General features: G+C 45.3%; 2 protein-coding genes across 2 annotated transcripts in view; one reads left to right on the top strand and one right to left on the bottom strand.

The window, feature by feature from the left end:
* Positions 1-5755: 5755 nt before the first annotated feature.
* Positions 5756-11939, bottom strand: TM2D2 (TM2 domain containing 2). Its single transcript, XM_034406368.2, has 4 exons — positions 11659-11939; positions 10332-10419; positions 9417-9532; positions 5756-7496 (listed from the first exon to the last, which is right to left on the bottom strand). The coding sequence occupies exons 1-4, from the start codon at positions 11886-11888 to the stop codon at positions 7283-7285; spliced, it is 648 nt and encodes a 215-aa protein (XP_034262259.2). The 5' UTR covers positions 11889-11939; the 3' UTR covers positions 5756-7282.
* Positions 11940-13793: 1854 nt separating this feature from the next.
* Positions 13794-14164, top strand: part of ADAM9 (ADAM metallopeptidase domain 9) — a 36414-nt gene continuing 36043 nt past the window's right edge. The window contains exon 1 of the mRNA XM_087875822.1: positions 13794-13982. Coding sequence (XP_087731948.1) covers positions 13889-13982 — 94 coding nt within the window. The 5' untranslated portion in view covers positions 13794-13888. The remainder of the gene's footprint in view (positions 13983-14164) is intronic.

Genomic DNA, 14164 nt, shown 5'->3' on the forward strand with positions numbered 1-14164 from the left:
AATTCATGGCTTCTGGAAATGTTGTGGTGATTCTGCGTAAAGAAACCGATAGTTGCCTTTTAAGAAAGTGTGGTCAGTTCTGCGATCACAACCTTTGTTTTTTGTGACGGTCTTCCACTCTTTTTTTAATCTGTCCATTGTATATCTCTGAGCGGTGCTAAATAATCCGAACCGGCTTCTTACGTTGAAAATATAACTTTTGGGGGTGGGTGGGAAAGAGAGATACATTTCCTCCAATTTCATCACGGTTGTCTCTAATCTCACCTATTGGCAAATCTTTTTTTTTTTTCCTTTTACTTTTCAAGGATCAGTAGCATTTTGTAATGAAAGGTGTGTTAACTTCCTTCGTTGAAGTACCTCAAGAAAACAGTGATACCGTATTTTTCGGAGTATAAAACGGACTTTTTCCCCCCCTAAAAGAGGGGGAAAATTTGGATGCGTCTTATACACCGAATGTAGCCCCACCCATGAGGCCAAAAACGCGAGGCACGGACGTGACGATGGTCTGCGGCAATTCCTGCAGCCTGGAACAGCTGATTGGGGGTATTCTGGGAGGCCGATCCACCCACCAATCAGCTGCTTGTGCTGAATCAGGCTGCAATATAATGTGAAGCTGAAGCTGACTGGTCGCTATTTGCTGCAAGGACGTGTCAGAGTTTGCAGCAGCAATCACATTTAAGTAACCGATTCAGCAGGATTCAGTAACTTCTCTTTATATATAACACATGAAGTAAATATACAATACCAAAAGCGGGTTTTCCGACGTCGTAGTAAATACAAGCAAAACACAAACAGAGGAGAGGAGTTTCAGTTTCAGTTTTAGTTTCAGAGCTCAGCACAGCATGCAGCTTTATACAGAACGGTTGAGCTAAGCCACACCCAGGCTCCTTGCTGTCTCTTTGTTGTTCACACAGCAAATACTGTTTCAGTTTCCAAACAGCCCTCAACTCACACACACACACACTGACAGGATGCTAGCCAGATGAATACTGATGGATGATAGTTGGCAGAGGCAGAATTTTTTTTTTTCTTATTTTCCTCCCCAAAAACTAAGGTGCGTCTTATACTCTGAAAAATACGGTATATACTGAACAGAGTCGTCATAAGGCTTTATGTAGCTAGTTACATGATAGAGCGAAGCCAATTCAGAATGAAGGTTCTGCCTTTTTTGGCCTAATCATATGGACAGCGCCAGCTTGTGTGAACAGACTGCGCTATTTTGTTCAATTTGTCTTCTACAGGTTATCTTCCAAATAAGTTGAAGCATCCAGAATTTGGGGATGAAATTCCTGGACAGCAGGTTCAGGGATAATTGGCTTTGGCAAGCATGTTCATGGGCAAATATTGCTAAAGGAGGCAGATTTTGCTTTTTTGGGGTGAACAATATTCAAACACTGTTTATAAACAAAAGTGTGAAGAAGTTTTCACATCTTCAGAATTCATCACGGACCATGAAGTTGCTTGCTAGTGAGACAGGTGGCATATAAATTTAATAAATGAATAAGTAATACAGGGGTAGTTTAAAGTACCAAAGGTACTTTTTTCAGGAGGCAACAACTTTCTTGGTTTTTCTTTGAAGATGTTTCGCTTCTCATCCAAGAAGCTTCTTCAGCTCTGGATGGTGGGGGATGGAAAGATTTATATTCCTTGCAGACAGGTAAATTCTTCCATTCCCCATCATCCAGTTAGAGCTGAAGAAGCTTCTTGGATGAGAAGTGAAACGTCTTCAAAGAAAATCCAGAAAGTCCAGTTGCCTCTTGAAAAAAACACCTTTGGGACAAGCATGACCTGGATGACTTGAGAATCTCCATAGACAATGCAGTGGTACCTCAATACACATTGTTAATTGGTTCCGGGAAGCGCGATTAGTACCCAAAACAATTGAGTACCAAACAAATTTTTCCCATAAGGAATAACGCAGTGAGCCACGAGGCAGCCGACTTCGACAAGTTCTAGCTTGTGCGTTGAGTACCAAACAAATGATGAATACCGGGACAAAATGTTTGCATCAAAATGCGTTGAGTAACAAATTCAAGGAGTTTCAAAGCAGTTGAGTACCGAGGTAACACTCTAATGGAAAACTACTGTATTTTTCGGAGTATAAGATACACTTCCCCCCCATAAAAGACGGTGAAAATTTGGGTGTATCTTATTCATTGAATGTAGCCCCGCCCACCTGCCGGCCCCCATCCTTTGGCCTCTGCCTCCCAGCAATTTGCCTCCTTATAGCAAACAGCCCACTTCAGCACAGCCTGATTAGCAGAAGCAGCTGATTGTCGTTGGATCGGCCTCCCAACCATCAGCTGTTTTAGGCTGCAGGGATTGCCATTGCCTATTGCCGCGCGCCCCATTTGCTGCAAGGAGGCAAATTGCTGGGAGGCAGAGGCAGATTTTTTTTTCATGTGCTAATCAGGCTGTGCTGAAAATGAAAATGAAACAATCAGGCTGTTTGCTGCAAGGAGGCAGATTTTTTCCCCTTGTGCTAATCAGGTTGTGCTGAAACTGAAACAGGCTGTTTGCAGTTTGCTGCAAGGAGGCAAATTGCTGGGAGGAAGAGGCAATTTTTTTTTCTTGTTTTCCTCCCCCCAAAAGGTAGGTGCGTCTTATAGTCTGGAGTGTCTTATACTCCGAAAAATATGACAAATCAAAAAATTGGGGGAATGGGGGAGACACCCTGATAGTTGAAACATTTCTACTTTTAGCAATTCCTTAAGTGCATGTTTTTCTTCTCTGTTCCTGCGATAAGTTTTGAACATTTCTTGTGCTGCACTCAGATTATAAACTGCTGTTTTTAAAAGGATATATTTTTTTAAATCTATTGCTATAAATATATATTGTGCCCAGCTACCAACTAAGGAGATCAGCAGCAAGTAGCTAAAAACCATTCTACTGCCAACGGAGCTGCCCATGGGATTATTGTTATTTATACACACAAAAGACTGATTTTTAGCTTTTTAGTTTTTATCTTTTGTTACATTACACACGACCACTACTGCATCAAACAATCTTATATCAGGCTGTTTATAGATTTTCCCTGCATCCCAGTGGGTGTTAGTTTTGTCTCTTACAACACGGATAAAAGCCTGCCAATCCTAATAAAATAATTTTTCCACTGTTTTTTTTTTAATGTGAATTTTATCAGAAATCTTCTCAAGCAGAACAATTGACGCACTCTAACGAAACAATTTTTTTTAAAACGATCAAGATATTTTCACCAACTTTGCAGCTAAAAGCAGGTAAAAAATTTTTTTTTCTCTTCGCAATAAATGTTTTTTATTCCTTCTGCCAAATAGGGCTGATAAACCCAAATTTGATGAGAAGTTGTGTCCTTTATTTCGTTACCGTTTTGTGAAAAAGACAGGTTGCGAATTATTGTACAGGCCGTCCTTAACTTACAATCACAATTGAACCCCCCAAATTCTGTTGCTGAGACAGTTAGTGAATTTTGTCCTATTTTACCACCTCTCTTGCCACAGTTGTTAAAACTTAAATTTGTTAAAAAGTTGTTAAACTTGTGAATCACTGCAGTTGTTACGTTCGTAACCCAGTTGTTAAATGAATCTGGGTTCCCCATTGATTTTGGTTGTTAGAAGGTCACAGAATATGACCCCGAGAAAACTGCAACCGTCATAAATACATGCCATTTGCAAGGGTCTGGATTTTGATCATAAGAACTGTTGTCGGAACGCTGCAACAGTTATGTGAAAAATATAAGTCACTTTTTTTCAATACTGTTAACAACTTGGAACAGTTACTGAATGGATGGTTTTAAGTTAAATAACGACCTGGGTTACCTTAATTTAAATGCCATTAAAATTAAAAGACAATCTGCGATTTGAGGTAGCTTTAGCAGCAACTTTTACAGGATGTCTACATTTCAGGATTCCCTGAGATGTTACGTTCTCCATGCAAGATATAAGAGGCCGTTTTTCTAGCCGTTTTCAGGGTTTTTTTTTCCCCTTTTAAATTTCACTTGTGAAGCATGACAAATGATGTCATTGCGCAAAATGGCGTCAAAAATAAGCCGCTAATGATTCGTATCATTTGCTCCCTGGCATTAGGGTGCGCGTAATGCTGTCCAGTCGTCTGTTGGACACCTAGGATCGTGATGGCGAACCTATGGCACGCATGCCCCATGTGGCACATGTAGCCATGTTGGTGGGTACGCGAGCTCAGGCGGCCAGCTGATTTTTCGGCCTTCTGGGCCCACCTAAAGTAGGGAAACCGGCTGTTTCTGGTCTCCAGAAGGCCTCGGGGAGTGGTGGGGAAGGCCCGTTTTTCTCTCTCCTTAGGCTCCAGAGCCTTTCTAGGAGTCTGGGGAGGGTGAAAATGGCCTTCCCCACCCCCCCAGAGACCAGGAACAGCCCATTTGCCAACTTCCAGCGGGGGAAGGCTGTTTTCGTCCTCCCCAGGTTCCTAGAAAGGCTCTGGAGCCTGGAGAGAGAGAAAAATGGGCCCACCGGGCCATCGCATGCCAGGAACTTGGGGAGCATTGGGGGGGGGTCGCGTGTGGATGCGTGGGGGGCAGGGCGCATAGAATTATGGGTGTGGGCAAACATGCATGTGACTTCCACACACTCCCGGCACGCGATGGCAAAAAGGTTAGCCATCATTGACCTAGGATAACTGGATTAAAAAAAAATATAGACACGCGAATTGTCTAACCCAATATTCTTCACTGATGCTGTCCAGATACGTAGAGACAATCTCCTTTAATTCTTTTGATGATGTGGCTGAAGTTCCTAATGTCTGGAAGTTAAGGGATTTGACCTTGTGTACTTTTGGAGACGTTAAGTTTTTTACTATTTATTGTGTTAGCTTTGCTAGACTAATATTCTTCCTTTCAGGTGCTCAAGCCAGTGTATCGTGTTCTTCCATCTTTTTTTCCTTCTAATAAGAATCCTGTAGAGAGACGCGGTAACTCAGTGGCTAAGACGCTGAGCTTGTCGATCGAAAGGTCGGCAGTTCAGTGGTTTGAATCCCTGGTGCTGCGTAACGGGGTGAGTTCCCGTGACTTGTCCCAGCTTCTGCCAACCGAGCAGTTCGAAAGCCCGTAAAAAATGCAAGTAGAAAAACAGGAACCACCTTTGGTGGGAAGGGAACAGCGTTCCGTGCGCCTTTGGCGTTGAGTCATGCCGGCCACATGACCACGGAGACATCTTCGGACAGCGCTGGCTCTTCGGCTTTGAAACAGAGATGAGCACTGCCCCCTAGAGTCGGGAACGACTAGCACATATGTGCTCAGGGAACCTTTACATTTAAGAATCCTGTGAGGTCGGTTGGGCTGAGAGACAAGGAATAACTCAAAGTCATTCCCTCCTACCATGTTTTCCCGAAAGTAAGACCAGGTCTTATATAAATTTTTTGCTCCAAAAGACGCATTAGTTGAATTTTTACTACCGGTTCTCTGAACTACTCAAAATTTCCGCTACCGGTTCTCCAGAACTGGTCAGAACCTGCTGAAACCCACCTCTGGTGTGCGTGTGTACATCCAGACAAACTCCAGTTTGAAATATATATACACACACAAACACAATTTCAAACTGGAGCTTGTCTGGACTGACTCCATGAAGAATGAATGGCCAGCCTACCAGCTGGCACAAATCATGCTGAAAAATTTAGGAGCATATAGGAACAGTATTTCCTATATATTCCATTGGATAACAAAGCAATGTTGCCAAATATACTACGTCAAACTGGCCCTCCCTTTTTAAAGACACCTAAAAACGTTACAAAGGACACTCGTCACACCTGACACTTTTGAGTGTTTTTACTCTTACTATGCAACACCCGGAAACTTCAGCCGTCCGTCACGTTTCGTTAATACTGCAAAAAGGAATACATTTTGATTTTCAGCTTTTGAAAGGTAAATTATCCTATAAACTGCCATACGAATGTCACAGGCTAGAAAAGGGGAACCTGGTCCTGTTGCACGCAACTGCTTTTAGATGGATTGTTTTTCTGACGTTATCTATTATTTTAGCGTGGTCCAATAACTGGCTGGATTATAAACGTGGAGATTTGATTTAAGAAACCAGAGCTGCTGTGTCTTAATTTTTAGAATGACTGATTTGTCTTAAAAATCTGTCTCCCAACGATTTTCTCATAAGGTGTGTGTGTGTGTGGGGGGAGATATGTCAATGTTTTCGGGGGGTAGGGAGAGAACCATGGCCCTTTTATGACTTGGGGACTTCAACTCCCAGAATTCCTGGCTGGCTCAGGAATTCTGGGAGTTGAAGCAGGGGTGAAATGCTACCGGTTCGCTCCAGTTCGGGGTGAACCGGTCGTAAAAAAAAATGCTTTAAAAAATAAAAAAAAGAGGTTGCCACAGCTGTGCCGCACAATTATCGGAACCTTTGTTAAAAAACTTTTTTAAAGCATTTTTTTACTACCGGTTCGGGCGAATAGGTAGTAAAAAATGCTTTAAAAAGTAAAAAAAAAAAAAAGTTGGGCACGCCCACCCAGTCACATGACCCCCCCCCAACCAAGCCACGCCCACAGAACTGGTAGCAAATGTTTTTGCATTTCACCACTGAGTTGAAGTCCACGCATCATAGAAGGGCCATGGATCCCCACCTCCTGGTTTAAGGCATCAGGGAGGGCCACTGCTTTTTGAGTTAACAAGCATATGCTTAGGGTTGACTTTAAATAATTTACAACTGAGTACTTAAAGTACTCTTGCTTGTCCATACCTCCATTGTAAAATGAGATTTAAGAACGGAGAAGGACTGTCGGAGACGATCTATGCACAAAAACATTAAGAGGGACTTTATTTAAGGACTTCTGGTTTATACTCAAAGGGGGAAAGGAGTGCCACACTCCTAAAATTGGAAGTAAATAAACATCACCGTCTTTTAGTACAGCCTTAAACCTTGCAAATTCCTGCCAGCTAATGCCAGCAAGTGGACCAATTATTAAAAACTTCTAAACCCACAGCAGCAAGAACCCAGAAAGCTGAAATGCAGGAGTGGAGTAGCGCGACATGTGAAAAATGGCATGGAATTCATAAATAAATGTACAGTTTTTCTGTAAAGAGGAGAACAACTTTTAAACAATGAGGTATATATACTGCAGAAATCATGGTTGGCATTTTTTTTTTCTGTTTAACCCCATCCCAGTTCCACGGGAAAATAAATACACCACATCTCCAGTCTCTTTGGTCTCCGTGGATCTTCTCTCAAGCAGTAGGTTCGTGTAAGCCAGGCTGCCCCCTCGCTTTTTCCTCTCGGGATTAAGTCCGACCGAAACGATAAGCTTTTCAGCAACCGAAATGATGAGCTTTTCAGTAAATGGTGCACCAGTTGCTCCCGTCGCTGGGCATGAGTCCCCCGGTGATTAAAAGAATCAGGTCCACAAACCACCAGATGCCGAGACCGCCGAGGGTCAGGAGTTTCCCCACAGCTGTACCTGTGTGGCCCAGGCAGAAGCGGTCCACTCCAAAGCAGCCCAAGAAAAAGGAGTAGAGGAGAGTGGTAATGAAGTAGTGTCCAGTGTATCTGGGATTCAAAAGTCGCCAAGAGAAGGGGAAAAATATTTAAAGGAAGGTTTAGGTATTGTGCACGGCGCCCTCTAATAATGGATATAACCAGTGGTGGGTTGTTCCCGGTTCGCACCGGTTCTATAGAACCGGTAGTAAAACCGACCGGAGGCTCCGCCCACCGACTCTGACATCATTGGAATGCTTCCGTGCATTTACAGAAGAGCGTGCGCGCGGCCCTGTTGTGAACCGCTAGTAAAGGTAAGTAGAACTCACCCCTGGATATAACATGACCCCAGTGGTGGGGTTCAAATAATTTAACAAACGGTTCTCTATCCTAATGACTGGCTGGGTGGGTGTGGCCTTGGTGGGTGTGGCCAGGGGGTGTGTGACAGGCAGCACTCGGCCTCCTGCATCCTCCTGGGAGCAAAAACGGGATGCAGGGGGGGGGGCGCTCCCTCCGTGCCGTTTTGGGCCTAGTAGGCCTCCTTGCAGTTATCTGGAAGCCAAAAATGGGACACGGGACTCCTGGAAGGGGCAGGGCGAGCCAACAATTTAACAACCGGTTTGCCCAAACCGGCCGAATCCCACCATTGGAATAGACCCTGCAATGATTACAGGCAGTCCCCAACTTGGAACAGAAGTTGCCTTCGGAAGTAGTGGGAGCTTCATCACTGGAGGATTTCAGGAAGAGACTGGACTGCCATCGGTCAGAAATGGTGTAGGATCCCCTGCTTTGGCGGGGGGGTTGGACTAGATGACCTACAAGGTCCTTTCCAACTCTGTTAATCTGTTAACAACCGTGATGGAACCTGTCTACTACAGTCATAAGTTCTAATGAGTCATCCATGGGACCAACTCGATTTTTCTATCTTTTTTTTTTTTTTTGCAGTGGCTGCTAAGCAAATCTATAGTTTGTCAGGGGGCATTTTTTTTTTGCTTCAAAGTAGAAATAAATGCTGGGTTTCGGCAAAAATGTCGTAAATCACGGTCATGTGATTGCCGGGTGCTGCAAATGGCCGTAAATGCAAACCGGTTGCCGAGCACCCAAAATATAGTTGCATAACCATCTAGGGAAGAGGTTCCTGTAGGAACTTTGGAATTGGGTTGTAAGTACCTTTTAAAGGGCTTCATCATAACTCTAAATGGTCACTAAGTGACTGGTCGTAAATTGAGGGCACCCTGTACCATCCAAGTGTGTAATTATTTAGGACTTGTCTTTGACAGAAACAAAGGTGTATAAAATCAGCACCTGGAGTTAGAATGGAATTACTGAATGTCTCTCTTCTGTGTCATGGAGTACTTTATTGAACGGAATACTTTATTTGGCCAAGTGTGATTAGGCACACTAGGAATTTGTCTCCGGCGCAGAAGCTCTCAATGTACATGCAAAGCAACAGAATAATCATAATCATAATCATACCAATAAGAGCGGGGAGTACGAATGATAAGGATAAATAATACTACAACCATACTACGTGGTTAAATACACATACACCTACAGCCATATGTGGGTAAATACACATACACCTACTACAGCCAAACTACCTGGGTAAATACACATGTACACTACTACAGCCTTACTGAATGGGTAAATACACATAAATCTACTACAGCCATACTACCTGGTTATACCTACTACAGCTATACTACATGATACATATACACCTACTACAGCCATCTGTGGGTAAACACATGTAATACTACATGCATACCACGTGGGTAAATATACATACACCTACTACAGCCATACTACATGGGTACATTACACATTAGACAGCACTGTGAGAATTACATGTGCAGGTTTTACTGATAAGCAGAGCAGCTCATAAAACCGAAAGAAACAATTACTCCTAAGGTGTTGCTGCACCTAGCTTCTGCCTTGTCCTCCTGCCCCGACACCTGAAACCACAAAGATTTACCAAGAAGAGGAACTCACTTTATGCACGGCTTGCTCCCACGCAGAAAGGTTCGCAGTCCTGCACACTCGATGCCATCCAATGCCCTGCAAAGGACTCGGGTGTGGCTGACGTCGCTATATGCTTGGCCACCAAACTGTTATAAGGACAGAAAAAAGATTTACTTACTTACTTACTTACTTTATTTGATTTATATACCGCCCTACTCCCAAAGGACTCAGGGCGGTGAACAGCCAAACAGTAAAAATACAGATACAAAATTTAAAAACAAAGTAAAATTGAATTAAACAATTTGGCCCAGACAGATTAAAACACTCCAATCATTTAAAAACCAGTTAAAATTTGCATAATTAAAAAGAGGGAAAAGATTAGGCCAGGCCCGCCTGGTGGAATAAAAAGGTCTTAAGAACGCGACGGAAGGTGCGCAGATCCAGGATCCTCCGTATCTCCGGGGGGAGCTCGTTCCAGATCGTAGGTGCCCCCACAGAGAAGGCTCTCCCCCTAGGGGCCGCCAGTCGACATTGTTTGGCCGATGGCACCCGGAGGAGTCCCTCTCTATGAGAGCGTACCGGCCGGTGGGAGGCTATTGGTGGTAGCAGGCAGTCCCGTAGATAACCAGGTCCTAAGCCATGGAGCGCTCTAAAGATGGTAACCAAAACCTTGAAGCGCACCCGGAAGACCACCGGGAGCCAGTGCAGCTCGCGCAGGAGAGGTGTTACATGGGAACGCCATGTCATTCCCATTACCACCTGCGCGGCCACACTCTGTGCCAGTTGGAGCCTCCGGGTGCTCCTCAAGGGGAGCCCCATGTAGAGAGCGTTACACGTCTGCCAATTTAATTGGCAGACGTTCCTTGGTTACGTATTCCTTTGCAAATTAAAACTCCAATGTTCTTTATCGAAGAAAAAGACAGCAGCAGGACCTTCTTTGCTCACCTTGAGACAGCCGTAACCCAATTCATCCCGTGCGCTTGTATTTCCGTTATGGTCCACAGGATCCTCGCAGTCTATGAATTCTTCAGGTCTGCATATAAATCAAAGAACCGAGTTCAGATTGGAGAAAACCACTCTCAAAAGCTGCATTGCCGATACGGTTAGCCTGTAACTTACAACCACAACGGAGCCCAACATTTCTGTGGCTAACCGAGACGGTGAAGTGCGTTTTGCCCCCTTTTCACAACTTTTTGTGCCACAGTTGTTAAGTGAAGCGCTGGAGTTGTTGCTGCACCTTTGCCATTAGTTGAGATGGTAGCTCCACTTTAGCAACATCTAGAGGTCCATCTATTCCCCACCTTCTCGAACAGCTTTCATTAACCCATTTGAATGGTGTGGGAATATGAATGGATTTCCAGAACAAAAACCTGCAGACTACAGGAAGCATTTGTATCACTCAGGTGACCCTGAGGACACAGGTAAACCTCCAAGTGACCTCAATGAACCTCTAAAAGGATGCAAATGACCAGCTGTCTGCAAGGAGTATAAATCCTCCCATTCCCCACCACCATCCAGTCAGAGCTGAAGACGCTTCTTGGATGAGAAGCGAAACGTCTTCAAAAGAAAAAACCTCACCATCTGCAGGGCCATTTTTTAAACACTTTTCTCCAATTTAAATAGCCTTGGCCCCGCCCTCTCATGCCACAAGCCCCGCCCTGGCACCTCAAGCCCCGCCCCATGCCATCTGCAGGGCCATTTTTTTAACACTTTTCTCCAATTTAAATAGCCTTGGCCCCGCCCCTCAAGCCCCACCCCATGCTATATGCAGGGCCATTTTTTAACGCTTTTCTCGAACTTAAATAGCCTTGGCCACGCCCTCACACCTCAAGCCCCGCCCTGGCACCTCAAGCCCCGCCCCATGCCATCTGCAGGGCCATTTTTAAATGCTTTTCTCTAATTTAAATAGCCATGGCGACGCCCTCACTCCTCAAGCCCCGCCCCATGCCATCTGAAGGGCCTGTTTTTAAGGCTTTTCTCCAATTTAAATAGCCTTGGCCCCGCCCCCTCGTGCCTCAAGCCCCGCCCCAGCACCTCAAGCCCCGCCCCATGCCATCTGAAGGGCCATTTTTAAAATGCTTTTCTCCAATTTAAATAGCTTTGGCCCCGCCCCCTCGCGCCTCAAGCCCCGCCCCAGCACCTCAAGCCCCACCCCATGCCATCTGCAGGGCCATTTTTTAATGCTTTTCTCCAATTTAAATAGCCTCGGCCCCGCCCTCTCGCGCCTCAAGCCCCTCCCCTCGCGCCTCAAGCCCCGCCCACCCGTCCTCACAGGTGGTCGCAGAGGATCAGCGGCGCGTACGGGCCTTGGTATTCCCAGAGGCTGGCGGGGGTTGCGTGAGGGGGCCGCTGCTGCCCTTCTGCCTCTGGAGCGCCGGCGGGGCTCTCGGTGGCGTTGTGCTGGTGGGTCCGGGAGACCCCCTGCAGCAGGAGCAGGTTGCCCAGCAACAGCGCCGCCTGACCACACAGGAGCGCGTAACAAATCGGCCCACCGCCCGCCATAGCGGAGACGGCGCCCTTCCGACTTCCGGCCGAGGCCGGCCGCTTCGGAAATACGTAACTTCGCCTTTCCACCAATCGCGAAGCTGCCCCTCTGAGAGGGCGGGCCTCGCCTCGCGATTCTGTCCAATCAAAAGCGAGGCTTGTCAAGGGGCGGTGTCGACGCATACCATAGAGAGAGACCGAAAGAGAAGGACCGCTGAACCTTTTTAAGGTAAAAGCTCGGTGAACTGATCTGGGATGGGAAATCTCTTCGGGATGTTGCGCTCTGCTGCCACCTAGAGGCACTCAGAGCTTTGCAAGCCCAGATCCTGCCCCTATTATGCTGAAAGAGGCTCTTTCAGTCGTCGCCCCTCCCACTTTCTCGAGCGCAGCTCCGATTGGCCCGCGAGGCCGCTGCCGGCATCCAATAAGGCAAAAGCGGTAAAAGAAGAACGGCGCTTCGCAGCCTGGCCAACAGATGGCAGCAGCGGCCGCCACTTGCTGGAGGAGAAACAAGGTCGTGAATGATTCGAATTATGGAGTTTGCAGAACATATGATCCTATGGCTATCATTAAGTGTTGTACTTTATGATTCTTGTTGAGTGTATCTTGTCTTTTTATGTACGTTGAGAGCTTATGCAGCAAAGACAAATTCCTTGTGTGTCCAATCACACTTGGCCAATAAAGAATTCTATTCTATTCTATTCTATTCTATTCTATTCTATTCTATTCTATTCTATTCTATTCTATTCTATTCTATTCTATTCTACCCTAGTCTACCCTACTCTCTATTCTATTCTATTCTATTCTATTCTACTCTCTACTCTCTTTTCTATTCTACTCTACTCTACTCTATTCTACTCTACTCTATTCTACTCTACTCTACTCTATTCTACTCTACTCTACTCTATCATATTCTACTCTACTCCTATTCTATTCTAAATTCTATTCTATCGTATTCTACTCTACTCTACTCTTATTCTATTCTACTCTACTTATTCTATTCTACTCTTTATTGTCTACTCTCTACTCTCTACTCTACTCTACTCTACTCTACTCTACTCTACTCTACTCTTCTCTATTCTATTCTATTCTACTCTACTCTACTCTATCATATTCTACTCTACTCCTATTCTATTCTAAATTCTATTCTATCGTATTCTACTCTACTCTACTCTTATTCTATTCTACTCTACTTATTCTATTCTACTCTTTATTGTCTACTCTCTACTCTCTATTCTATTCTATTCTATTCTATTCTATTCTATTCTATTCTATTCTATTCTACCCTAGTCTACCCTACTCTCTATTCTATTCTATTCTATTCTATTCTACTCTCTACTCTCTTTTCTATTCTACTCTACTCTACTCTATTCTACTCTACTCTACTCTATTCTACTCTACTCTACTCTATTCTATTCTATTCTACTCTACTCTACTCTATCATATTCTACTCTACTCCTATTCTATTCTAAATTCTATTCTATCGTATTCTACTCTACTCTACTCTTATTCTATTCTACTCTACTTATTCTATTCTACTCTTTATTGTCTACTCTCTACTCTCTATTCTATTCTATTCTATTCTATTCTATTCTATTCTATTCTATTCTATTCTATTCTATTCTATTCCATTCCATTCCATTCCATTCCATTCCATTCCATTCCATTCCATTCTATTCTATTCTATTCTATTCTATTCTATTCTATTCCATTCTATTCCATTCTATTCTATTCTATTCTATTCTATTCTATTCTATTCTATTCTATTCTATTCTATTCTATTCTATTCCATTCTATGACTCCGATACCTTTTGTCCCTAAAGGGAAAGTGCTATATAACCGGGGGGGGGGGGGCGAGGGGGTCTCCCTTGCAACTCTGTAAGCCGAGTCTCCTGGCTGGCCGGCGTGGGGAGCGGAGGCGGCGGCTCCTCCCCGGGGGTGGGTCCGGGGACGGGGGAGTCCCGCCTCGCCAGCCTCCATAGCCGGAGCTGCCCCCGAGCTCCGCTCCGCCGCCGGGGATGCGGACAGCTGCGAGCGCCCGCGGCTCTGGGCTGCTCTTGCGGCTGCTGCTGCTGCTTTGCCCGGCGCGGAGCTTCCCGCACCAGCAGCCCGGTGAGTCGCAGCCGCCTTGGCCCCGAGATCGCTGCCAACCTCGGGGGCAGGTGGGGAAGCGGTGGGGGGAGAGCCGGCTGGACGGAGGATGCTCGGCTCGGGGCCGTCGAAGGGCTTGGAGGGGAGGGGAGGTGGGGGGCTGGGGGTGGGGAAGGGGAAGAGGCCGGCCGCGGACGCCTCGG

The sequence above is a fragment of the Pantherophis guttatus genome, chromosome 9 (genome assembly GCF_059756535.1).
Source record: "Pantherophis guttatus breed Tessera chromosome 9, ASM5975653v1, whole genome shotgun sequence".
Lineage (NCBI taxonomy): Eukaryota > Metazoa > Chordata > Lepidosauria > Squamata > Colubridae > Pantherophis > Pantherophis guttatus.

Coding starts and splice junctions, on each gene's coding strand:
- TM2D2 (XM_034406368.2), bottom strand. CDS start 11,888: ATGGCGGGCGGTGGGCCGATTTGTTACGCGCTCCTGTGTGGTCAGGCG. Junction 10,420..11,658: donor CTGATCCTCTGCGACCACCT/GTGAGGACGGGT, acceptor ATTTATATGCAG/ACCTGAAGAATTCATAGACT. Junction 7,497..9,416: donor GGGAGCAAGCCGTGCATAAA/GTGAGTTCCTCT, acceptor TTTGAATCCCAG/ATACACTGGACACTACTTCA.